This window comes from Manacus candei, unplaced genomic scaffold (genome assembly GCF_025592945.1).
Source record: "Manacus candei isolate 608988 ecotype Guabito, Panama unplaced genomic scaffold, ASM2559294v1 h1tg000034l, whole genome shotgun sequence".
NCBI classification, from domain to species: domain Eukaryota; kingdom Metazoa; phylum Chordata; class Aves; order Passeriformes; family Pipridae; genus Manacus; species Manacus candei.
Window position 1 is genome coordinate 13,966,268 of NW_026138082.1, and position 27,686 is coordinate 13,993,953.

At 35.9% G+C, this 27,686-nt stretch overlaps 1 protein-coding gene across 3 annotated transcripts in view; it reads left to right on the forward strand.

The window, feature by feature from the left end:
• The window catches only part of AK9 (adenylate kinase 9), a 59,616-nt gene that overhangs the window by 26,220 nt on the left and 5,710 nt on the right, over positions 1-27,686 (forward strand). For 2 of the 3 annotated variants that reach the window (XM_051792345.1, XM_051792346.1), the window contains exons 16-29: positions 7,893-8,099; positions 9,034-9,164; positions 10,388-10,600; positions 11,173-11,430; positions 14,425-14,543; positions 15,921-16,140; positions 17,342-17,404; positions 18,157-18,366; positions 19,157-19,375; positions 22,056-22,269; positions 23,014-23,215; positions 24,362-24,508; positions 25,743-25,963; positions 27,175-27,371. In XM_051792345.1, the coding sequence (XP_051648305.1) occupies positions 7,893-8,099; positions 9,034-9,164; positions 10,388-10,600; positions 11,173-11,430; positions 14,425-14,543; positions 15,921-16,140; positions 17,342-17,404; positions 18,157-18,366; positions 19,157-19,375; positions 22,056-22,269; positions 23,014-23,215; positions 24,362-24,508; positions 25,743-25,963; positions 27,175-27,371 (2,621 nt within the window). The remainder of the gene's footprint in view (positions 1-7,892; positions 8,100-9,033; positions 9,165-10,387; positions 10,601-11,172; positions 11,431-14,424; positions 14,544-15,920; positions 16,141-17,341; positions 17,405-18,156; positions 18,367-19,156; positions 19,376-22,055; positions 22,270-23,013; positions 23,216-24,361; positions 24,509-25,742; positions 25,964-27,174; positions 27,372-27,686) is intronic. The other variant, XM_051792347.1, reaches the window with a different exon arrangement.

Below are 27,686 nucleotides of genomic sequence, written 5' to 3' on the forward strand. Positions count from 1 at the left end.
CTTTTGGTCTCTCATGTATGAAATCATCTGGGAATGGGTCAAAGCTGCACCAGGAGAGGTTTAGACTGGACTTTAGGAAGCCTTTCTTTAACAAGAAGGTGGTCAAACACCCGTGTCAAACACTGTGACAGGCTTCTTACAGAGATGGTTGATGCCCCAAACCTGTCAGCATTTCAGGAGCATTTAGACAATTCCATTAATAACATGATTTAACTTTTGGTCAGCCCTGAATTGCTCAGGCAGTTGATGAGAAGTAGATGATCATTGTAGGTCCCTTCCACCTGAAATAGTTCTATTCTATATAAATAGATTCACATTTTAATAATCATGATACTTGTAACCTTAGTGGGACCTGGGATTGCCTGAGGACTGAACATATTCAAATTTATAATATTGTTTGTGTTTAAAAGGAAAAAGTGGTTCCAGTAATGTCTTAATGAGAGTGAAAGTATATGGCGAAGGAGACTTCATGTAAATGTAACAAATGTATTTAAATGAGTTAAGAAGCTAAGTTCAATGCTGAAGTGTCTATTGAGGGTACACAAATCAATTTATGAGGTAACTCTTGCTTGTAATGTCTAGCTGAAAATTAAAGCCTCACATCTTTTTTTCATGTTCCTTGACACAATTTTTCTGAGCCTAAATTATTTTCAGGAATTTGTTACTGTAGTTAAGCATTTTTTCAGAAGCTTCACATGGATATGTATTTATTTATACTAGGAGACAGATATATCACTTCATGAGAATCTATATCAGGCATTGTAAAAGAGTTACCAGCTTCAAGTAGATCTGTGGGTTCATTCCAATCTTCCTGAAGTAAAATTTGCCATATTCCTTTCCTGCCACATTTCTGCCAAAGATTACTCCCTTTCTGTAAGAAACTCCACTGGAGCACACATGCCTACGCCTCAGTGGCTCAGGGTGGTGTGTTAGTACAACCCCATCTTCACTGATGTCTCTTCTGCTGCTCTTGTTATTTGGGCAGAAGTTCTTGCCAAAAATAAATGGGTAGCTGGGGCTGATAATTCCAGCCGTCATCTCTTACACTTGTCTTTCACAGCTGTTAACATCAATTAGTTATAAGCTCTTTAATAATGGTTCCAATCCCCCCTTTCCTATATTACAGATGGTGGAGGGTTGAATTAATATGCATCTCTTTGGCTTTTATTTTATGTTCTTGCTTTTTTATTCATATTATCATGTTAAAATCAGTAAGATATTTGAAACAACAAGAGAAAAAATAATTAAACCTGTCATTTTAGGACATTTCCTCTTTAGTCTTTGAAGAGAAATGCTTTTTGGAATCAATTGTAATTATAAAATTTATGCTTTTCAGAATCAATTGTAATTATAACATTTACCAGGCAGATGATGTGTACTTAGTCCTACAGCCTCTAAATATATTTCCTTTGTTTTCCTTGGATGGCTTTCAACCTCATTTGTGTTGGTTTTTTTTCCCTCAAACTGAAGGCTTTTCAATGAGAGAGTTTGGGCAAGGACAGTTAATTAAACTGCAGACAAGACATAGCAAATTGCTTGTTCTCTAAACTTCAAAGCAAGCTCTAGCGATATTAACTTCACAGTTTGTTCAGTCTTTGAGGAAAACTGCATGATCTTCAAAGCCAATTTCTGCCCTCCTTCATAAGCCAGATGTGATAATTACATTTTAATACCTGTAATCACAGCATTCTAGGCAGAAAAAAATCAAAATTTGAAACAGAAAAGTTAAGAACAACTTTCTCAATTAAATCCCAAATACCTTCAGTTCTTAAACTCTTTTAGTCTCTCATTCAGAGGGATAAAGGCTCAGGGATATTGATGTAGTACACCTATGCAATTCTTTGCAGAAAAAAAAGAACAAAAGCCTATAATTAGAGCTATCAGTCTCTCTGAAAGCTCTTGTCACTTTCTAAACATAATAAGAAAAAGGACATTGTAATTTACTTTGCTTAATGTCTGTCTGTCTGTCTGTCCTCCTTGACTCTATCCAACACCAGTCTTGTAAATGCAATAGAACCAAAAGCTAACGAAAAGATATCCGAAATCCTATAGCAGCTTTCTCTCAAAAAACCCTTTGAAGGCAACTCATCTTTAAGTCTGCTTCAGTTTTTAAAAATATACATTTTAGCTTTTATCTACTAGGATTTTTAGAATATTTTAAAGTGCAAAACAGAAATAAATCCAGTACAAACCATTTTATTTTAATAGCAAGTTGTTAAATATACACATTTATATGCATTAGAAAGAACCAACTTAATCTCTAAACCAAACTTTTCTTTCCAAATACCATAAATTGGTACGCAGAATGTATGTTTGTCTATTAAGTACATTGCACTGTAATATGCTTAAAATTATTTGGCAGTATATGTTTATAAATAAGTAATGAAAAATCTGTATAAACAAACTATGTGGTCTGTTTCAAAAAGACAACTGAAAATATGTTCATAATGAAATATATATCAGTTCCAAGAAATGGAAGTGTAACTGTTATCCTACATTTTGCCTTTCTCTTTATTTTGATAGTTAAGCTCTAATGAAGAAGACATGCTAGCTTCGGTATCTCTGTCTCAGCTTCGGTGGGGTTTGAGAGGGGAGGAGAGAAGGATTTTTTTTTCATCTTTTTTTGTTGCTGAATATGGACTGAGGGCAGAAAATGTCATATCTAATATAGTCAGAACACTGGGGAAAAAAGACATTAAAGCCTCTCCTTCTCCAGCAATTCACTTAGAGAATGTGGGGGCAGAAAGCCTTTGAGGATTGTTTATCTCTATGGTAACTATGCTCAGTAAGAGCAAAGACACAGAGAAAAAGAGTATGAGAGATTGCCATATAGGCATTACCTATGAAAGCCCAAGATTTAAGGCTGGGAAGGATTGTTTCCTATCACCTCTATGATAAGAAAATGAAGTTAAGAACAGCACTGTTAGATGGACCACCAACTTCTCGGAAAGAAACTTGTTTATATTTTTATATCGTTTATTTTAAAACCATTACTGTCTTTTCAAGGGTTTTTCTTGACTATGTTTTTAATTTCTTTAAAAATATCTTCTCACCATAAATAATCTCTCCAAGCAGAATTATTATAATTTACAGCTAATGACAAAGGTATAGTTGCCTTACAGAAAAATATTTTCTTTTTTTTCAGTACCTGAGACCCAGTTGGAAACAAACTAAATGCCAGGGAGGCAACATTTTTGTAATAATAAGGTTCAAATACCTGAATCAAACCTAAATAAAGTTTGGATTGTCTGATTTTTGGGTTATCCCTTTTCCCTAGGAATGTAAACCTTTTCTCTTTTGTTACTTCTCCTCTCTTTTGAGGGGAAAGTTTCTCCAATTCACTTAGGCCTGGGTAATTTAATTAAAAACTCTGTAAGTATGCAATAATTGCTGCTGGATATGTTTCCTCAAGCAAAAACCCTCCCAGATAGAGGTAATCTGATGGAATTATGTGCCTACAGTAGCAAAACAAAGCTGGATCTCATGCCGATCCATCATTTGCTAAATATTGTATCAGGAGAGGTATGCTTCTGAGATAAAGTTTCTAACGGGAAACATTCTATTGAGTGGATTTGTTACCATGCTCAACATTGTGTCTCAGATGATGCCAAATATTCATTTAAATCCATTATTCTGTCTCTATATTTCCAAAGTTTCATAAGCTACTCAGAATTGAGAGGTTTTTAGAAGGGCTGAACTATAGGAGATGATCTGTTGAAAGCTAGATCCAGACAGCCCTCATCCCTGTCTTCCATGTGTTATTGCTGTGAATAGGGCTGTGGTTCACAAGGCAGCACATGTGATTTCTACAGTGTGACTGTGCCAGGGATAACACGTGGAACAGGCAGTTAGCATAACCTAGTTATTAATGTATCCTTTGCTTATTTTCTTAAAATCTGTGTTCCTAGTGGAGTCATCATTACATATTGCATTAGAGCTGCCCAAATTTAAGCAGGTTTTACCTGGCTACATCTCTGTCTCACTTGGAATACATCACTGCAGAATGCAACATAATTAATGGTACCATTTACACAACAATTTTTTTTAAAGCACATAAAAAGGTATTTTCACTTTCCTCTTTAAAATCACAGCAAGAAAAAAATGTCACTGAAGAGTATAGTAATGATATATATAGAATGAAAGTATAGTTTAGTAAGATGCAAATGTTCATAAACATTTTCAAGAAAAAATACTTTCTAATTCAAGGTCAGACTATTTGAAATTTGCAAGGTGTTTCTGCTTAATTACATGCCCTTTTGCACTTTTAGTTTATGTTTAGACTAATAATCATTCAAACAGGAGGAAGGTTAGCCACTGAGGCATCAGTCTGATAGCTGTGTTTTTCAAGCTTTAAAAAAAGGGGGAAAGGCATTAAGTATTCTTTGTTATTAAAGATTGCAAAAATACATAACAAAATGCTTATTTGTTAATAAAGTTTTGCAGTTCACCTTGGGGGCAACATGTCAGACACTGAGAGGGCAAACTGCTCCCAAAGGAACAGAGCTGGTGGTGCAGTATATTAGCATGGCCATCTGGACACTGCACTAGTCAGGAGCAGGGGAGCTCTGGCCCTTGGCTCTAGCAGCTCCCTGGGGATAGCAACAAGCTGAGGCCAGGCTGGGATGTCAGCCTGTGGGTTGGCCCAGCTTTTCAGAGCCCGTGGCTGGGCAGGGCTGTCAGGAGCTGCAGATTGGCCCAGCAGCAGCATTGCTGGGGTAGCAGCTGATGGCCCCGAGGGCTGACATGGAGTCCTGGGCAGGTTAGGGGAGCCCCAGGGGCCACATGGAGACAGCCAGGCCCAGGAGTGCCCTCAGGCCCGTGAGCCAGCATATGAATTGCTATAGAGCACCTGACTTATTTCAAATCTCAGTTTATCATATATATAGTACAGGTAATTTGAGAGAATAAAAGTTTCAGCCTCAAAAGTAGAAGAATAAAATTATTAAAAGCACTGAAGTATTTAGAAATTTAGTATTGAAGGACTAGACATTGAGATCGAGACCCATAAGAAGATGTAGACATTGCAGTACCCAAAACTGCCATACTAACTTCTAAGTGCCTGACTTCAAATATGGAATAAAGAGCTGTAGAAATAGGCACAACAAGTAGCAAACTAGCAAGGGGGGCCAACCTTAGTGAGCCATTAAGGGATGTCAAAAGGAGGCATGTATTTGAAATCCTACATCTTTTTAAATTTGGCCAATTACAAAAGAATGGAAATCCTTAACTTTACCTCTTTGTCAGTTAAAGCCCTGAAGGCAGGGCACTGGCTTGGTTTCTTCTAGAGGCAATAGTGGCACTGCTCTTTGATACAATACCTTCATGAATAGCTTAGCCGTCCAAGTCAGAAAAATGTTACATATCTTCCTTGTCCTGCAGGCGCTCACACATCCCAGCTATTCCAGGTGATGCTTTAGTTGGTAGCATTTCAGACAAAAATTAGGCATCATATCTACTTTGACCATTATATTTAGTCGTTTCCTGCCAAATCTTGTTGGTACCTAATCACTGAAATCCAGCTACATTGTACTTAGCATTTTTTTATCTGCCTCTGTTATGGAAAACTAAATGTGTCATTTGTGCATTTCTGCAGCAATCCCTAAGGAGGAAATACTAGTTTGCTTAATGAAGAAAATTGTAACAGGGCAGTCTAACTCTTCATAAGAAAAATTGTTTGGATTTTTCAGGTTAGGATAAACTCAAAATGAATATTACAGTGCTGCAATTTGACATAGTGAGTGTTGGCCTGCTTAATGCCAGGGAGTAACCATAAAACATTGAGTTTTTAATACTTTGGAGGTTTGTATTGATGAGAAAGTAGTCAAAGCTTTTAACATACAAGGCATTGTGTAAGGCTTTCATTTGTAATAATACCTCTCCTTTGTATGTGTAGGAAGTTATATAAGGAAAACTTGTAGTAATGATCCTTTGATTTTTAAAAAATCATAAAAGCTCATTGGAATAGACTGCATATGTTGTTATTTGTGTCAAAATCTGTTCCTGCTCTTTCAAACTTAAGACAAAATACCAAGAGAATGGGAACATTATAGCAAAGTAGAAAATCACTCCATCTGCTCCTCAAGGTTTTTCTTGCATCTTCATTTTTGGAAAGGGACAAACACAACACACACTATGTCCCAGCAAACTTATAGTAATATCAGACTATTGAAGTCATTGTTCTCAACTGCTTTTCTGTCTGTTAGCTGAAGGCATTAATGTCAGACTTATTAAACAGAACACAAAAGAAAAAATGGTAAGAAAAAGAAGAAATTCAGAGTTGAAAATTATATGAGCGCAGGAAGTGGGAATAGCAGCAACATCACCACACTGTTGCCTACCACTGTAATCCAGAGGAAGACCACTCCACTAGTCTTCCTTGTGGAGGTGGTCAGGATACAGGGGGTAGGCCTTTGACCCTGCCAACATCTCTGGTGTAGATGGACCTTCATCCACATTATCTGTTGACTGGCCTTCCACATCTAAGTCTCTGGCTGTGGCACATACCAGAGCCTGTCACTTGTAGCACTCTTTCTCAGAGTCTCTGATGCAACCTTTCCACCTCCTCTCATAGCTCTGCCATCAGGCTGAGCACATAATCCACCTGTTTGCACCTCACACAGCTGTTCTCATGTTACCAGTGCCAGGGCTCTGTCTGGGTTGCCACATCCGTGCTGGTGAGTGCAGAGGACATAGCTTTTTACCCGGTAGACATTGTAGCTAAGCTCTGAGAGGACGATGACCACCAGCTGAACTCACCTCTTGAGCTGGTGGGGGGACTGTGCCCCCCCTGCGTGCCCTGCCACACAAACTGCTGCACAAACAGCTGTGCCATGCCCCAGCTGATGCACCATGCTCTGTTTGCAGCGCTCCTGGTTGCTCGGTTCCCTAGGCTGCTTTTTGTGGGTGTGTCTTGCCTCATCTGTTAGTTATGGATAGAGGCATCATAGAATATCTTCAGTTGGAAAGGACCTACAAGGATCACTGAGTCCAACTCCTGTCCCTGCACAGAACAGTCCCACAGTTGTAATTGGTTTAAGAAATCTTGCACTGCATGGTTTAGTGTTTTAGCTCACTGCTTTGCCTTTATCAATTTAGGATTTCAGTCTTCAATACCTTCCTTCATATCCTTGATATTTACACTGGCCTTCTCTTTTAGTCCTTTCTTTTTTCCTTTTTCCTCTAAATCTTCTGTTTCCTCTGCAATATTTTGCTATGTTGATCTTTATATATCTGTGTGCTGTCGTTTGCATAAATGAAGGTTTAATTCATTAATATCTGTATATTGAGATGCCATAGAGAAATAACACCTAGCAGTATTATATTTCTAGTCCTGTAAAGAGAACATGCTCCCCTTGAAAAAGAACAAATACCTAACACACAACCTGAACACTCCACAACAGCTTCAGTAATGGAACCTGAACCAGGTCAGAACATGAGGTTGCTTCTTTGCAGTGTATGCTAGTTTTCCTACTCTTTATTTTTTCTATGCTTGCATGAGGCAAGTCTATATGGATAGCTTGTCAAAAGCTGTTATCATGAAATCATAATTTTTAAATTAATGTATTCTATATTATATTTCTTTGGAGAAAGAGTAATTATATTTATCTGAGAGACGATTTAAATAACCATATGGAAATATAGTTAAAAATTTGACCTCATTTATTTTCCTGGAGATGGCTCAGTATATACAACATCAACATAGTTAAATTGGGAGTTTACAAAGTGTCTTTGTAAAATACTAATATAATAATTCATAATTACGTGAGAGAAGAAGCTTTAAAAAATATGCCACCATATTTGAGCAAAATAAAAATAATCCTAAAGCATAATGATAATTTTTAAATGTAAAACATTTTAGAGGAGCATTGCCTATTATATGATTTGATTTTCAGAAATCACGCTACCCAAGTTTGCAGAGGATGCTTTTCCAGATACACAAGAGATGGATACAATTAAAAAGAAGATTGAACTTTTCATGCATGATTGGCAAACAGTGGAATCAGAAATCAAGAAGTCATCTCTAGTTCAGGTTGTTGTTCTAGAGATCGCTGAGCAAACTCCAGAAAGTCTGCTCAATCAAACAGTGCTGGTTATGGAACGTAAGTAATACTGTTTTTGTGACTGGCACTTAAACTGTCAAGGGGGATTTTGGAGAGCTTATGTGATGGGGGTTAGGTTATACTCAGTTTGATATTACTAACGTGAAATGGCTCATGGTGTGTTCTGAGGGTCAGCTGAAAAGCACAATAGCACCCTTTAAGACATAGGAAGAGTGAGGAATATGTATATTTGAAATATATAGAGAGGTAGGCTATGCAAATATGTACATAATAGCTCCCTAAACATTCTGACAGCACATTTCCCCAGTTACTTGCTCTATTCTGTTCATGTCTGGATACTGGTTTGAGAAATGGAGAGATATTGAAGGTTCACTAATGTACAGTATTTACTGGGTTAATGTATACTAATCTAACCTACCCACCTGCACAGACTGTATTTCAAGACTGAATTTTACACTGAATTTTTTTTTTTTTTGCAAAGTACATTCCTTTACTCATGTGCTCAAATCTCTTAGAATTTTGAGCACTGGATAAATAATATTAATATTACATTTTTCCTATCATTACTACAATGGAAGTGTTTTATTAACCATAACATCTATTGTGCTGGCTTTATAATCAATTAAAATTTAAGTGATGATTTTTCCCACCAAATAACCACCAAAAAAACAAAACAAAAAACTTGTTGAAAACAGTAATGTCCCTTTCTGCATGTGCTTGTATACTTTTGTAATACAAGTTCCCACTGAAAATACAAATTTACTTCAACCAAAAACAACCAGTAGAATTTCCATTTTTGGACGAGGCAATTCCTACATCTGGGGAGAACATTTTGTTCTATGAGTAGAAGAAATGCAATATACAGTTGGCTTTATTTTCTTTCACATATGCACTTACTTTTATGGACAGAGAATCTGTTCTGGCACAAACAAATGAAAAATATTGAAACAGGAAAAAACCCTAACCTTTTCAGAACCTTTTAAGTATCATGGTTGGGAATTATCTGCTGAAGACTTAGCAGAGGAAGCAGAAGATCTGGCTGCTGAACAGGAAAATGAGGTAGATGAAGACGAAGTTGAAGAAGAGGAAGAGGAAAATGAAGAAGTAAGCATGCCAGCTTTCTTTGTTTATGCTTTTATTGTAACTCGTTTATTTTCAGTTTGAACATAACCCCGGAGAAGTTATATTTTGCACCTGATTTTGTATCATAGAATCAGCTGGGTTGGAAGGGACCTCCGAGATCATCAAGTCCAACCCTTGATCCACTTACCACTGCGGTTGCTAGACCATGGCACTAAGCGCCACATCCAGTCTCTTTTTAAAAATCTCCGGGGACAGAGAATCCACTGCTTCCCTGGGCAGCCCATTCCAGTGTCTGATCACCCTCTCTGTAAAGAAATTCTTTCTAATATCTAACCTAAACCTCCCCTGGCACAACTTGAGACCATGCCCTCTGTATGATCCAGTTTAAGCCTTCTTACAGAATAAATACTAGCATATGCTTCAAGAACACTTTCATTATATTTCTATGTTTTGGCTGATAGTAGTTTTACTGCAGCAAGAAGCTTAAATATCCCCCATGCTAATAGAGAGAATGAATGTACCTAGTTTTGCCAGATGGCAAAGAGGAGCTTTATTAAAGAAAGAAATATGAACTTTGATTTCTGTCAACTAACAATGATCTGTGAGCCATCATGTAAACATCAGAAGATGCAGAGTCCTAATATGCAATCCCCTGTTTCATCTCAGCTATTGATAATTTTCAAACACCCACTTTAATGACATTAGAGAGGTCTAGCTTTGCCTTTCTTTTATTTTCATCCTATATTGGAAGATTCCCATCCTCAAATTTAACAGTACAGGATATCCATATACTGTAGTAACGCAGTATTGAATAGATTTTTTAGAAATTAATTTTATTGGATAAATAATCTGACTTCATAACACCAGCTCTCATTGTCTTTTCTGAAGAAGTCTACATTTAGAAGCAAGAGAAAATCAGTTTCAAGAACACGGTAGGAAAAGGTTTTATTATAGATACTTCTACCCTAGTTTTGGTCTTCCACAGCTAACTACGATATTATAATTTCAAATTTAAAATGGTTACTCTGTTCTGAATAATTCTCTTGGACAGTTTGTTTTCTGACTCAGAATCTAAAAAGTGTATTTTCATAGATTTATTTTTGGCTTACAAACTACTTTGAGAATACAGTACTCATTCAGTCCTCAGTTAATGTGTTTGGCATTACTTTATCTGATCTACTCGGTATACTTAATCTCTGTAAATACTGAATTCTAAGAGTTTTTGAAAATTTTCATATTTTCAGGATGAAGAAACAATTAAGCAAAAGAAAAGGCACATGGGAGATACAAAACACTTTTGTCCAGTCAGTCTGAAAGAGCACTTTGTCCTCCACCCTGGACTCCAGGAACATGCAGCTAAATACAAAGAAAATATTTATTACTTTTCAACTTCTGAGTACAGAGATAAATTTTTGAAGAACCCTGAAGAATATGTGGCTCACAATAAACCGATACAAGTGAGAATCTTAATAATTATTTAAAGTAGATAATAGCAGATTAAAATCACTATTTTTCATTCCCATTTAGAATTGTTTATTATCGCTGATTTTTTTTTCTAGGTAACAATATATTAAGCAAGTCCTTGAAGAAAATAAAACATATGTTTTCCCTAGTGACTTTTTAGTGTACATTTAAATTAACACATTGAATTAATTATGCAAATATAGCAGAAAAGAGGAAGATTATAAAGACTTACAATAATCTTAAAATTGATTAACAGATCACACATACTGGGGGGCTTTTTATTATATTTTCTTTTTTTTTGTAAGTAGAAGAATGGTAAAAGAAGGGAAGATTTACCAGAATTCTCTAATGAAGTTTCTGACATCTACTGTTGTAGTATATTTGTTCAGTGTTTCCAGAAAGCAGGTAGTCTGGTTGGAACAGCAATAGAAAGTCTGGAAAAATTAAAATGTATAATTACGGACTGGTTTTGGAATTTTTATTATGATACTTTAGAAGTTAAAAACAGTAGGAGATGCACTGTACACTCCAAAATGTTACAGAATATTCAATTTTTTTCCTACAGGCTCCTCCTTTACGGGTGTGTTTACTTGGGACTCATGGAGCAGGTAAAACTACTTGTGCACGACAGATAGCAGACAAATTGGGCATTTTTCATATTCAGTTTGAAGAATATCTACAGGAATTGATCTTACCCAAAACTAGAAGGAAAGTTGGGCCCCAGTTTGATGAAGAAGATGACAATAAAATACCAGTTCTATCAGAGGAACTAGAAGACTTCTCTCAGATGATTACTAAAACTGAGACAGAAAAAAGCAAACAGGTAACAATAATATTTTTTATGTCCATACACAAAATAACCATTTTCAGGCCAAAATAGGAATTTCCTATAAAATTATAAACCCCATCTCTTAGATGGTGTAATTTTCCTGAAGAACAAACATTTACATAAATGTTTATCAGAGGAGAATGATAGCTTTTACTAGGCAGTGATATATCCTGGGGAAAAAACCCTTAAGCTTTTCATGCAAATAAATTCTTCTTTAGACAGCAATGGATATATGTGATCAAGTTCCAACACACGTACACAGCATATAAATCTTTCCAGAAATGGGTAGCATAAAGAAACTGAAAACTACTTCCTAGACAACAGAAATAAGTATTTATCCAACTCTCAAAGCTTCAGGAAGAAACAAGTTTCTGCATCACATTTTAAGAGCCTTTCTTTTTGGTACGTGCTCCTGATACCTGCCATGTTCCGTCACATTACTAGCTAGTCATCAAAGATCTTCAAACATTTCCTGCTATAGGATTTAAGGAAGCATGCAGGAGAGGAAGCAGGCTACAGAAACAACATTCAGACACAGTATTAGGAAGATGAGCACTCCATGGAAGTGTAAACTGAAGGGTAGCAAGAAAAATTTCTGCAGAACAACAGTAGTAAAAGGAAGATCTAGAAAATATAAGTCTGCCACCTGGGCAGGTGACCTTTCAATACTGAAAAGGCTGAGATGCCCAATGCCTTTTTTACTGTGGCCTTCTAGGTCTCTGTGTCTAATAGGAAAGCATGGGTAAAAAGTGGTACTACTCACAACGGAATAGGATAAAATTTGGGATTATTTATGTAAACTGCACATATACAAGTCCATGGAGTGCATTCACAGGTGCTGAGGAAGCTGCCAAAGGTGCATCCAAGGCCACTCTGTATTGTCTTGAAAAGCAGAGCAGGTCTCTGTTAACTGGGAGGTAGTTCTGATGAAATAATGCAAGAGCAGGTAATATTAGAAGGAAATGCTTCAACACGGAGTACAGATCAAAATCACAGATGTCAGAACAAAAAATCAGGTTTTCATCAGTTGAAATTTGGCAAATCACGTTACAACTTGGTCATCATAGCCAAAATATGGCAGGTGTTCCTGGCACTAATGGTTATGGCTGATTCTCACTCAGCTTTATTTTTTTGGCGTCAATACGTCTGACACCAAGGCACTATTGTTAGTATTTTTTGCTTTATATCTGCAGGTAAACAATTTGCTACCTTTTTTTTCTCATATTTCTTGTAAAGTACTTTATCTGATGGCATGACCTAAGCACGGGATACAGTTTCAGTTTGGTTTAGAAATACATTCATTGGTCCATGCACAAAACTCCAGAGGATAATTTCCAAGATTGTGGACTCCTCAAGCATTTCTCTGAGTATGAGTACCACTGGACCATCTGACTATCCTGTTTTTTCACCAAACCACCACCTCTCCAAAATTTCATTTAATTCCATTTATATCATTCTCTTTCACTTTGGCACAAGACACTAGAAGTGTATCTATCAAAGCTTAAGGTAAAGGTCAGCTATAACCTATTCAAAGCAAGACCACTAAAGGCAAAGAAAACATGCCATGCAGTCTGGGAAGTTTATCAAAAAGATACTATCCTGGTTGTTTTAATATATATCAGCCAAAGCCTTCACAACATTGACAGGTCTGGGGGCCAACCTTGTCCTTCAAATCCCCGCTAAGTGGGGTGTTCTCTTCTGTACCTGGAATATATGTCTTGTGTTTCTTTTCTTTTATCAGATGCAAATGCCATTCCAACAGCTCATTGGCAGTGGTGATGTCAGTGATACATTTTTATATGTGTTTTACTGTTTTCTCCCACTTCACACATTTCTTTCAAGATGTCTCCGTATTACAGATCTGGCTACCACTTTTGTCTTAGGTATCTTCTGTCATACAAACATCTTTTAATATATATGCTGTCTCAGGCACTAGAGAAACTATTATTCACACACACACTACATTAAACCTGTGACTTCCAACATATTCTCAAGTTCTTTTGGCTACATTATCAAAATAGATGTCAGCATCTTATTCAGACATGGCCTATCAGCAAGCAGCTCCCTACCATCATTTTGGAGGTTCCTGAATCACTTTGGATCAGTATTTTCTTCTGTGAATATTACCATGAAAAAAGTAACACAGCAGGTCAGAAAGAGTGATATTTTCTGACTTTAATATTGCATTTTATTCAGTCTTCTTGTAAAAATGTGTGTTTTAATATCATGACTTATGTAAACTCATCCAGAGGCACCCATCTGTACCCTCTTTTCATTCTTTTTTACAACAGTCTGTGTCAGGAAGCCATTCTATGAGAATTGCATACTCAGCCAAATCAATCTTACAGTGTTACATATTCTGGAAAAAAAAACACAACAGTTTTTCACCAGAATTCAATAGCTAGATTTGGTATTTGAATGCTCTGCACTTGATTAGTCATTAATATTACTACTATTCTGTAGAACAATACTATCTGTCTGGTGTCTGTTCCTGTGCCTGTACCCAATAACCTTATATATCCTTCTTTAACATGTTTTTTTGGATTGCATTAAAAGAGTTGTTTTTAAAAGGTGAAAAAACATTCTGATGTAGTGCAGATAGTCTTCCAGCATGAAAACACGTATAACTAAGTGGAAAACTTCTTGTAGGCAACTAGGAGAGACTATGCTCATTTCAGTTTCTGTTCCTCTGAATTGAGCATAAGTAGAATTAAATACTTAACTGTTGTGCTTGCTTTTAGGTTTTATGAAAACTAATGCAGCAGCAATTGCCCTAATTCTACAGCCTTACCTAAAATGTATAATGTAGTATGGTGAAATGTGGCAAATTGAGTTTGTTTCTCCCGGTTTAAGTCAAATGAAGACAGTACCTTACTTAGCCAAAAACCAATAAATGAGTCAAGGAGATATTTCTTTCTTTCTGGTTTTTGTTTGTTTGTTCTCTTGGGGTATGTTTTTCATTTTCCAGTTGATTTTCTTTACATAAAGGAAGAGGTGTTAACTGATGAGGAAGAGGCAATCAAAGCAAATCTAATGGATAGTAAGGAACTGCCTCCAGAAGTCCTTGATAACATTGTTTTTGACTGGTGGAAGAAAGAGCCATTCCGGTAACTGTAATTAGATTCTCTCTTTCTTTAATTAATCTTGGGAAGTGTATCATCCATTTGGTCCACAATTGTAAATAACTATGCCAGAGATTATTTCAGTGCTCTTGTACTTTTTATGAGTTATGGCCTACCTCTCAGTCTTGGTTTTGTTGTACTATTTTGAATGATATTTTGACAGTAATATCACGTCTCATATGTTGTACACAGTTATGGACAAAAGTACTTAGCACACTTGAATTGGATTAAATCTCCTAAATAGCTGGGTAGTTTTCATGGGCTTACAGGATAGATACGTAAACAAATCTTTTATATTTTTATGTAATTTTTATCCTGTCAGACTACAGATAGGGGACATTCTCCAAATGGTATAAAAACAAGGACACTAGTTTTAGGAAAAAAAGAATGCCCCAAGACTAAAAATTACCCAGCATTACACATGATGTTGTGATGTTATATTGTATTATATCACATTACAATACATAACATTAGACTATACTGTACTATACTACACTATGTTACACACTCCTTTCACACAGCATCTAGGGCTATCTATTCTTCCCTCCACTCCTTGTAGCTTCTTTGTTTTTTTGCAATTTTACAATGTATCCTATTAAGGTCTAAAGTAATAAAAATAAATATTCACTTCTTATCAACACACATTCAGCCTTACATAACTACTGATCTAATCTGAAATTGTGAGAGGTCCAACAAGCCATAGAGCCTTCCAGGCATCCGTCTTGTTTTTAATATCTGCAGGAAGACAGATCTAAGTCACACTGAGTAGCAAATTTCTCATCCTATACTAGAGGACAAACTGTCAGGCATTTCTGAAACATAAATTTTCAGGCACAAGCTTTCTTTGGCATATTTATATATATATTTGGCAAATAATATTTGGGTAACAATAATTTTTTTTTGAGAGCAGTACCTAAGAAATATTGGTTTTAAGGTTACACAAGCAAGTCTAAAGACACAATTTATTTTGTTTTTTTTACGTTCTTTTAAAATAATTAAGCTTTGCACATTAAAACCTTGGAAGAAATTAATTTTTAAGTACGTAATTAAAATACATACTGAAATATCAGTTTTACATTGTAAAAAGACAGTAGCTGAAAGTATTTTTTTAATTTTACTCTTAACATATGCATTTAATATGGGAGGCTTTGGGGGTTTTTTCCAAATAATTACATGTTCATTGTCATCATCATCATCATCATGGCTGGGCTTCGCGAACGAAGATTTGGGAAGGGCTCTACCCACATTTGCTACGAGCGCACTGGTGGCTAAAGAGGCCAGGGCGAGATAGTTCATTGATAGTTCATTGTGTTACACTTTAAACTACACTGTGTAATGATAAATATCTCATTTTCCAATTAGGTCCACAGGCTTTATACTGGATGGTTTCCCTCGTACTGCAGATGAAGCCCAATATTTGTCAGAACGAGGACTCTGTCCTGATGTTGCAGTTTATATTCAAGTAGAAGACAGTGACATTCTTGAACGTCTTTTTCCTCCACGTCTGAAAAAATGGAAAGACAAACGGCTTAAAAAAAAGGAATATAAAAAGAAGCTGAAGGACCTGAAAACAAAAATGAGAGTAAGTTTTCAGTCCTACATTTTTTTTTGTCGTTTCAACAGCATAAATACAGATTCTAAAACTCCCAAAGCTGTGAAGAGCACACAGAGTAATAGATATGGGAGCCAGGAGACACAGTCCAATACATTCATAGCATTCCCAGACTTACCATAGGAATGAAAAATAATTTAGAGCTCCTTTCCTCTTCTGTGCAACTGATTTATGAAGCAGTTTAGCCACCTTGCACCCAAGAGAAGTAGCTGTGCTGCCAAACAAATGGCAGTCTGACAGAATGCCAGACATCTGGAAAGTGCTGGACAAAAGGCAACTAGATGGAGGGAGTGAATGTGGCCATAAAAAATAAAATAAACAGCTCATGCACTGTAATATTGTTGCATCCCAGATTCCCTGAGCATGTGCTGTTGAGTTGATCAGCATCTCCCATAGGCTGACTTCACAGGTACTGTATGGTGTGTGCGTGTGTGTCTGTGTTTCCATCTATGATACTCTGCACAGAAATGTAATAGCTCTAAGCCACATTCTAGTGCTGTTGTGGCTGCACAGTCTCCTGTTCAAACAACGCCATGTCTACTGTCGATAAAGTTACAAATTATTCGAAGTAACCTGAAGCCTCTATGCAGACATTTACAATTGGTACATGTAATATATTCAAGATTATTAACTTTCTATAAAAGTGAGATAAAGTACTTCATATGTACTATCAGAAAAAGTCTGAATATAAGTTACTAAAGAGCAGCTGAAACATAGGAAGTTAGGACAATGGAATTTGGGACAAGACTCATACAATACCATTAACATCACTAAACTGTCAAAGGGAACAGCACACATTTAATACTGTCTTCAGTCACTCCTTTGCCAAATGACAGAAAACACCTATAAGTTCAGGAACTCTGTAGTTAACCAATAAAAATATCACTATATTTTCAGTGTGATAAGAACACAGTATTTTTTCCACCTCTAATGTCAATCTCAAAAGTTGCCAAATTAGTTTTACTAAAATTAAATTACATGTTTGCTTAGTAGAGAGGTATATCTGGTCTGCAAAATTTCAAACTGTAGGTAGTATTTTTTAACATTAGAATCAACTGGAAATAGAATTTCAAGGTGGAAAGAACAATGTTAAATACAGGCCACGTTACCAATTCTCAGAGATCTTCTATTAGCAAATATCAGTCTTCTTACATCTTTTTTTCACTAACAGAATGAGAAGATTGCTAAAAGAAGGGAAGAACTTTTAGCAGAACGAAAACAAAAGAAACAGGAGGTAAGAAAACAAGCTAATAAGAAAGATTTTAGATAGAAGTGTTTGCATTCATACCTTAGAAATTTTTAGTCAAAGACTTCAGGACAATGTAGAATAGTAAAAATGGGATAGACTGTGAAGAAGCTTCTACTTTCAAAAATAATTTGATGTGATGTTTGAATTTGTTGTAAAAATTATTGATTTGTGAAGACTAAAAACAATTTTAAAAGAATTCTCAATATGTGCTCCAAGTCAGCAAAATACTTATGAATGTGTTTAATGAATCTAATTGGTGACCATAAGAGTAGCCCCATTAATTGGATTAGGCATGTACCTTAAGTACCCTGTCAAATCCAGGGTCAATCCAGAATAGGATTGTACCGGAATTTCTGCCCGAAGTCAATTACATAGTATATTTATAAATGTATTAATGTACTACTTGACTGCTCAAGAAATTCTGTCAGCTACACTTTCAGTAAACATGCCTGTTTAAAACTAAGTCCTGTCAAACTACAATGCCACGTATGAAAAAAATACACCTCTTACCAAAACTGCGGTTTTGACAATGCTTCACTGTATGCACAATGCAATACCCCTGTATTTTCTTCTGAAATAAGATTCTAGGATCTACTAGATTTTTGCTTACAATAAAGAATACCCCAAAATTAGGGGTTTTTTAATTAATGATTTTTCTAATTAAAAAGGAGACAAGAATGCCGTATGTTCCTTCATCTGTATGAGACATGAAACAACAAAATATTTTGCCTTTATAGGCTGTAGCAAATGAGGAGAATTTTGAAGCCACTGAGGAGGAGGATGAGAATGAAATTGAAGAAATTGAAGCTATACTTAAAGAAGAGTTTTTAGAAGAAGAAGAAGAAGAGGAAGAAGAAGAAGAAGCAGAAGAAGATGCTGTTGAACGCATACAAAATGAAATTGCAGAAAAGTTTGATTCAGAAGTAGAGAGATTACAAAGTGTACAGGTACTGATACCACTGCTTATTTTTTTCAATTATATGATCACATAATGCAAGAATTTTCAAGTTTATTTTTCACATTTAAAAGTTATAGTGCTTAAACAACTGTGCGGCTGTACTCATGATCTAAATATGTGAGCAAGATGAAGGCTGTACTGAGAAGGCATAGACTTTATAGAGTATGTAATTTATATGACTAATATCGTAGGGGGAGAAAAGGAAACGTTTGGTTAGGCCTACCCAGTCTTGGTGTCCTTATTTCCTTTTCGATAGGTCAGTTGATACAGGCAACCAAATTAGAGAGTTATAAATATATGAACAGTATTTCAAAATAATTTTTGAGACAGAAGTCTTACTGGACAGCTCTATTTTTTAATACAGTTCCTAGTAACATAATTTTCTTGGAATCAGTTACTTGTGTTAGATGTCTGCAATGATAATGCCACATCTAAAGCAGTGAGCAGATGGGTGACATTTGTTTACTATGTACAAAGTGTCTTACTTCAGGAAGAAACTAAATCATGATTCAGATTCTATCCACTGATCAGAGAGAAAGTTTACAAAAGCAGATAATATTATAATATTGTAATTGTATGATACTTAATATATACTGGGTACTGGGTAGTTTAAACTTCAGTGGGCAGGAAGACCAATTCTCCTCTCCAATCAAATTTTGCTGATTATGGTGACATGCTCAAGAAATCTTTGATAGTTGACAGAAAATCTTGCTGTCAGTCTTTATTATAAATCTGATTGTGTTTACGATTCTAATATTTCATTATGTTTTCATAACCAGGAAGAACTTGAAAAATTACTAATACCACCAATTGAGATCAATGGAGGACGGAAGCCTCATGTTGTGCGCTACCAAGTGTATAGCAAGCTGAAATCTCTAACAGAAAACCGGGAAAGCATTTTTGAGAAATGTTACCCCATCAGTTTACCACTTGCAGAGAAGATGCTATTTCTCTCATATAAATTTCCAAGTTCTTTTGGTCAGTGGGATCCAATCAAGGTAATGTTCTTAAATGGCTGAAGAATATTTTCAAGAGGTAACACTTTTTAAAAATGTATTCTACATTAAAAAGATGTTATGAGACTAGCAATTAATACCAGAACAACTGAATGAAAACTACATTACTGAATCAAAATGACACCACTGAATAAAGAAAAAATACAGCAAGCATTTATAATAAAAGGTGTTAGTCTTTTCAGTGTTGCATCTAATTTAAGGCTGAGAAGCATTTAGTGAAATTTTTTACACTATCATTGGTGACATAATTAAAGGTGGCATTGAATCAGAAAGAAATGCCTATCTCTTAATGATACACAAAACATAGGACAACAGAGAAGATCCTAAAGCCTTCCAAAGTGGTGAAAACAAACTGAAAGGCTTTGGAGTATAAATTCATAAGAAGCCACACACACAAGTGGTCACCAACCCTGGCAGTGGTGAAAAAGTAAACAAAAAAATGTTAGATGTATGTAATTCATCAGCAATAATTCTTTCTTGTGAAAATTTACAAATTTTGAAAAGCAACAAATGTATTCCCATAGTATTTTACTAGACATGTGGAAAGTTGAGGTCAGAAAGTACTCATATCTATCCCTAAAAGTGGGCTGATACAGTTTTATAGGCAGGAAGTGAAATGTCAGCAGGTAATTTTTGTAGTTTAATGGAAGAAATAAAAGCAGGTTGGACTGTGAATAAATCAAAAATAGAAAGGAAGATTCATTAAAGAAAAAGTCCAGTGAACACCATATAGAAAGCAGAAAAGCCCTGAGAGAAACACACTTTGGCCTTCATTTTACTATGCCAATTAATCAAGCAACTTTTATTCCCTTTTGTATAGTCATCATGTTGGGTCTTCACCTCTTCCAGATTGTGTTTGTCTTTCTTTAACAGTAGGATCAAAATCTTCATTCTTTTTCATGGCTGCATCAAATTGGCATCCAATAATCTAGGGACATATTAATAGAAGCAGGCATTTCTACTCTTCTGTCATTTCCAACTACTGAACCAGTTCATGTGTTTAATTCTAATTAGTCCCTACACTCTAGTCCTTGCACTTTGTTCTATCAGATTTCACTACATTTTTGTCATTCTGTTTCTCCAGTTCATTCATTTCTTCTATGCAGTGTTTTTATTTGCCAATAAAAAGTGCAATTCAGTAAGAAAAAAGTCATAGGAAGCTATTAGATAAAATCAGAGGTGTGTGCTGACAGTGAAAATGTATGAGCCGGTAATAATGACAGGGAAATAGGATCATTTTGCAGGTACTTTAGGATATAATAGAAATTATGAAACTGATTACAAACTGGAAGTTTTGGAGTAGAAAGGCAGATAAGAATATATGCCAATTACTTTTAGATTAAATCTGGGGGGGAGGAAAGTAGTAATGCGACTGATTAGATAAGCAGATAATAAAAATGATGAGCTGAGGGAGGAATGGAAGCAGACATGTAGTAGAACAGACTCATGATATCTCATAAATTGAGGGCAAGAATCCTGAAATGACTTCATGCAGGAATAGGAACCTAAGAATATGAGAAGAGTCTGGCAAGGCAATGCCATACAGTAGAACAGTCCCATCTCTTTCTGTAATAACCAGATCAACTTCATGGATTCCTTCAAAGAATAGCAATTAATTTGTGAGGTATGATTTCCCTCTACAAGAAGCTGAGTCGGCTTTTCCCCATTATTTTATATGTATGCATGTAACTACTTTCCTTAATATATTTCAATTTGCTCAATACAGAGTCAGATTTACTGGACTATGTTTGCCAGGATCCACCGTGAAGGCCCTTTAAAAAAAGGGTAACTTTCTCCACCTTTATTTTTGTTGAAGGAAGGCCAGTGTTACACATTTCTCAGTAAAAATTTCTCTTCTGAGTCCCTTTAGAAATATAAGGTGAATGCCATCTGGTCTGGGCAATTTTTTCTACAGATGTCAACATTTAGTTTTAAAACATCTTTTATTGACACTTTAAGGCAGTTCCTCCAAGAAGGGCTGCAACAGGGACATGACTTAAGTTCTTCTACAGAAAACAGTGGTGCAACGAATTCAATTTAGTATTACTGCAGTGACCATTTCTGACAATGATCCATCAACACTACAGACTTTCTAGTGGGCTGTCTAATGTGTTTGAAAACATTTAATCAGTGGTGCATGTATTTTACCAAAAACTTTTTTGGCTTACTTGCTGTGGTTTTACACTTGACCATAATGTAACTACTGATATCCTTTCACGTTTTCTTCATTTGTACATGACTTCTGCTAATACAATATTCTCAGTGTATCTTCTACTGTCAGGCAGGTAAGCAAGTTTAATTCACTGAGGAATAAAATTATTTTCTTTATTCTCTGAAAATTAGAAAAGGTATTATGTTAATCCTCTCTGACCAGTATTTTGATGGACATAAAGTGTTACAGTACCACCTACTGGAAATAGTGAATATTCTTTCTGTCTTCATTGTTTATTTCATCTTTTTGTACAATAATTGCGTATGTATGGAATTTTCTCAGACTTGGACAAAATATTATGTCCATATGTATGAATTTCAGAATGCTTTGATGATTTGTTTCATATGATTGGTACTTCTCTACCTGCCTACAAAGCCACTTCTCTTGGATGGAGGGAGAAGAGGTTTTGTCAAACCTAATGAACTAATTCCCATTTTGTGTACACTACAGCTAAGCGAAGGAGATGTAATCAGGCCTCACCAAAGCCTTGGAAAAGAAGTCTTTCCTGTAATCCATCGACAATATATTTATTTCTTTTCAAGTAAAGAAAATAAAGAAACATTTATGACAAATCCCATCAAATATATTCGTCAGCCAAAACCTAAACCGGCTGCACCAGTTAAGATTGCAATTGTGGGACCTCCAAAATCTGGAAAGACTACAGGTATGGGCCAGTTACCTGTACAGCAAAATCTTATTTAATGAACTGAAGCTGTATCTGTCATTACTATTGAAAAATCATAAACCATTAATATTGTTGGTCTTCCTGCTATTCTTACTGGGCATAAATTCCTTTAGTTACATTCTCTAGTGTCTCCTTTGATAGTCAGATACTCCCCATTCCCCAGTCTGTTTCCAAATTTCTAAATTAAAAAAACCCAAGATTTCCATCTTTCTCTCCTCTCCTCCATGACTCTGTCAATCCACTTCTCTGCCTTTTACTGGAGGAGGAGAAAATTCATCTTGTACCATATGATTATATTTTAATGATTGTAATAGGATGTTAGAAAAAGAAGAGACAGGTTCAAATTATATTTAGGAGGAAATTTTAACCCTATTTCCCATTTTCTGAATAAGTGATCTTACTGCTGGGCTGTTCTGTAAAAGGGGCAGCAGTGGAAGCATATTTTTTAAGACATTTTATAATAATATGGACTATTGCTCCTGAGGTTTGTGCTGACTTGAAGAGCGTAAGCGCACTGGGTGTGCTATGTGCACATGCACGGTCTGGGCCCTACAGGGGCCTTAGCAGGGTAAGGTACACACTTACCAAGATTATGCAGTGGAAATGACCAGGGAAATGAGCTGAGCAGTTAGCTTCTGAGACCAAGGACATACTTCAATAGGCTGCCAGGCTGTGATGTTGCTTACGTTAAAAGTGGTGAGTTGAAATCCAAATGTTTTGCAGTTGCCGAGAAGCTTGCCAGTGTGTATGGATTGCTGCGCCTGTGCATGGGAGATGCCATACGGCTGGTGATAGACAGCCAGCCAGAGAGTGACCTGGCACTTAAAATAAAGGAGAACCTTCACAAAGGACTGACTGTACCTGATGAACTGGCCATCCAGGCTCTAGATGTGGCTCTGCTAAACCCCATGTGTAGCATGGCCGGGTAAGAGTCTTGTCTGCATTTGGGGGGTTTCTTCAAGACATGCCAGTCCCTTCATAGGCATGGATTCCCATGTTATCACTGTAAAACAATTTCAATAAAACACATCGCTGGTTTCTGCATTAAGAAAATCATCTGAAAAAGGGGGTCCTTCACACTACTCTGGGAAATGAAACTGAAGCATAATTTTCTCAATTTTCAAGTAAGTATATTCCAGTCAATCCAGGTAATATGCTTTATGAAAGTTACCTTTTTTCAGTCAATAAGCCAATACTTTCTACTGTCCTTTGAGAACTACCATTTTGTCTCTCTTATACCAACTCCAGAACCAACTTGAACACATTGGATTCCCTTTGATCATGCAGACTGGTTCAGTATTCAAGTTTTTTTTCTGGTTTTGTTAACAACCAGTTATGAAGGAGGAATTGAAACCAGTGAGTTTTTCCACCTCATTCATATGTGATCCTGATTTCCTAGGCTCTTTCTCTGTAACTGAAACACCTTCAAAACTAGGCAGACTTAAAAAGCTTGACAATCATGATTTCATGACATTCACCTCTTCTCCCCAAAAAGAATTGCTACAGGGAAAGGCAATTCTGGAATAATCTCTGAAAACTATTTGAGCTTGAGATAGAATTCTTTCAACTTTTCTTTCATGTTAAATACTGGAATATTGTTTCAGTATATTTTGTTCCAGTATCGCCTAATATATGAAAAGCATTTCTTCTTCAATATGATTTTAAAAATTCTTCAAGTACAGTAGTAAATCATTTTACTTACCACTTTGAAAACTGCTCCTTCCAATCCATATGGAGATTTCTCTTAATTAAAATGATGTTTCTGAATTATTGATGTGTCAAAATTTTAAAATCCACCATTTTTTTAAGTCACAGCCCTCCACTTACCTGTTGCCCCTTGTGCATTTCCTTTTCCCTTTACTATTTTATATTCTATCTACTTGATTTTTTTAATCTGATTTTAAATTCTTAGGAGTGAAGATTGTGTCTATCAAGTCAGAGCAGTGATAACTTCATGTCATGGGTGTAGACTTTGCCTTTATGGAGAATGTAGTAGGAATATACATAGTCTTACTGACTGACTAGAAACTCACTTTTTAGGAAAACTTTTTCCGTTCCTGTTTGTATGCAGAGTTGTAATTGATGGATATCCTCTAACAAGAAAACAAGTAAACCTCTTGGAATCAGTGAAGATAATTCCAGTGAAAATCTTTGAATTAGAAATGGATACAAAGGAAGTGTTCAGAAGAGCACTGTTGGATAAGGAAAGCACAAAAAGGTAGTGATGCTCTCTGATAGAAATACTTTTTTCTACAGGATATGGTAATTTCTCTAATTATGTGCCTCAGTGCTGTACCCAGAGAGGCTGTATCTAAGTTGGAGCATTACTCAGCTGTCTCTGAACTCCACATATGAAAAGACAGGGGAACTAGTCCCTCTGTGTGCTAATGCTTTGACTTCCACAGACCAGAAACGGAGACGTCAGGTATCTGTGGCATTCTCTGGCCACATCCCTCGATTTGTGAGGGAGATCACAAATGTGCAATGCTGTTCACCCACTGCTGAGTTAAACTGCTTTAATGAGACTTATGCCAGAAATGTTACCAGTTCTCTCTGCTGCTGAAGTTTATGTTGCAATTTAATTCAATTATTGTAAGAGAAATTGATACTTCATCTAATAAGCTGTCTTTTAAGTCTTAATTATAGTTCTTTTTAAAATACAGAAATAATGCATAGTTTAGTAACATACAGAATTCATGAGTTACTCATCTAAACCTTTCAATTCAGCTCACTCCCCTTTGTTTTTCTGAGGAAGAGCTGTTTTTCTGTTTAAAGAGCTGCTGGTTGTTTTTGAGGAAGAACAGTAAGCAGAGAATGAAAAAGAACAGAACATTCACCTTAAAATTAAATTGTATAAGAACCTGGTTCTCATTAGATGAAGTGTTTCTAAGAAGTTCCAGATAGCTTGGAGCATTATTGCATATCTCTTTCATTTTGTCTCTTTCTTTTTATCAAGTAATCAGTACAATGCTAAATTGTTTACCAAGAGACTAAAGAGAATTTGCATTGCAAAAAAATTAAATTAATGATGACTTTTTGAAAGTATTTACTTTAAACTTCATTTTAACTTTAAACTAATTACATTTCATAGGCTTAAATACAAATCAAATGTGCAATATCAGGGTGCCATTTAATAGTATATCTGTGGTGTGTGTCAGTTAATATGTGCTGATACATTCCAAATCCTTTACAAAATAATTTTTGAGTTGTATTTGGGACATAAGTAGAAAAGGTTTTGTTCTTTGTTTCTGAACATGGCTATCTAATCATAAGTATGCTCCTTTTCACATGTACTTGGTAATATTCTTAATATGAAATTTGTACTTGTACAGTGTCAAGCAAGCAGAATTCTGTAAAAAGAACTTAAAGTGAACTCTAGAATTTACATTTGAAATTCAATGAAATTATCTAATCTTCAGATGTAAATGAGTGTTATTTTTCATTGTCTTCAGCTCTCCCTATCCTGAACATGACAGCTCACAGATTCTAGCCATTAAAAATTCCTGCTATAAACAGCACATTGATGCAATTAGGACTTACTATATGGAGGAGCGTCAGAACTGGTGTGTGATTGATGCTGTTCAGAGCAAGTGGAAGATCTGGAACAAAGTCACGCAGGAAATTCAAGTGGTTGTTAAACAAATACAGATATACCTGGAAAGAATAAGAGAAGGTAAAAGAAAAACAAACTTTCCCAGAGTAATATGGGCATTCCCATTACATTCCCATTGTAATATTGTAAAATGGGCATTTCGACTTTCTTTGGATGAAGCTAATTCTTGGGCACGTACATATCCTCAAATTCTTCAATCTCATCTGCAGAGATCTTGAAGAGATCTCTTGAAGAAAGTGAAGACAAAACCAACTACTGAAGTAGTCTGGGGCCATCCTCCAAACAACAGAGTAACAGAAATATGCTGGAAGAAGTCAGAGTCCATGGTAGATTCTGCAACACTGGGGGATAAACCACAAAGGCTGTCCCAGAGTATCCAAGGGGAACTATGACTTGCAACTTCACTTTAGTGTTAGTAGACTAAGAGGATAAGAGAGGGAAGATGTTAATTAAAAGTTCAGAATTAAGCTTAAATATGCCATCTGAGTTAATTTCTGTGCTTTGGGAAGAAAACCACTTTAGTCTAAAATGACACAGTTCCCACTTGACTTTTTTGTATGTCAGCATTGGTCAGGATTAAATATGCCTTTTAAAACATGTCTGTACTATTGAACTAGAATTCCTCTGAAGGGCAAACAGGCTTCCTTATCTTATATCCACCTTTTGGTTTCAACTTTTACAGCTCTGTGGCTGCACCCTTCTTAAAAACCAGAGCCATAATCAAACATATTAAAATACTTTTAACTTTTTTCACGTCAAGCTTGAAAAGTACAATTTTTAAATAGTTTGGGTTTGAGATGACATTCAGGATTTTGAATATATTTCATGCAGATAGACTGTAGCATTTGCAAGACATGGATGAATAAAGGGGAGGCTTTCATCACACCTTGTACTCTTTTTCACTAATGCAATGAAATAAAATAATAGCTGAAATGTTCCTTAGTAACACAGAGGAGTAAAACAATAAATCATAAATAAAACCATCCCAGGGAAAGTAGACTAATAAGTTGAGCATGCACAATAGCCTACATCATTAATAATCATTATATTTCTTACCTGCTACAAAAATGTCATTAAAATTAATTGGTAAAATGAGTTGCAATTTCATTTTATTATCAATCTATTAAAAATTGCTATTTTAGTTCTCATTATTTCATATCACTTTCAAATTATGAATTACCTTCTAAACTGTAACATTTCTGATTAGAATTGTTTGATGTTTATATGTCTTTCATAAATAAAACATTATCATTAATTGCTTTTATTAACAGGCAAAGCTGCCAGCATTGCTGATTTATGTATCACTTACAAAGAGCTGCAGGAGCGGCTGGGGGAGTTTGGGCAATACTGTCCCGTCAGCCTTGCAGAGAAGGGTGAATTGGTCGACTGCTCTGTAACCTCCTCCTTGCAGTTTGCTGCGGAATTTGAAGGGCGCTATTACAAAATGGCTTCACGGGAAGAACTGGATGTAAGTGTCAAAAAGCACGTCAGGAGGGGATTATGGGAAGGGGGAATGTGGTTGTTTAGATTCTTTAATTCCATACAGAAATAAGTAATATGCAACCTGAATTAGACCGCTCTTCTTAGTATTCAAGCTTTTGTTCTGTATACTTCTGCTATCAAACATCTAGGCAGATAAAATGCAGCACAGAGTCCATTAAACCAAAGCTCCTCTTAAAACTTGTCACAGATCAAACGTTAATTTTGAACCATTAATTTCCTCCTTTCTCCACCTGTTTTAGGGAGACTGGGTGTAGAGAGTGGCTAACGATAGCAATGGATA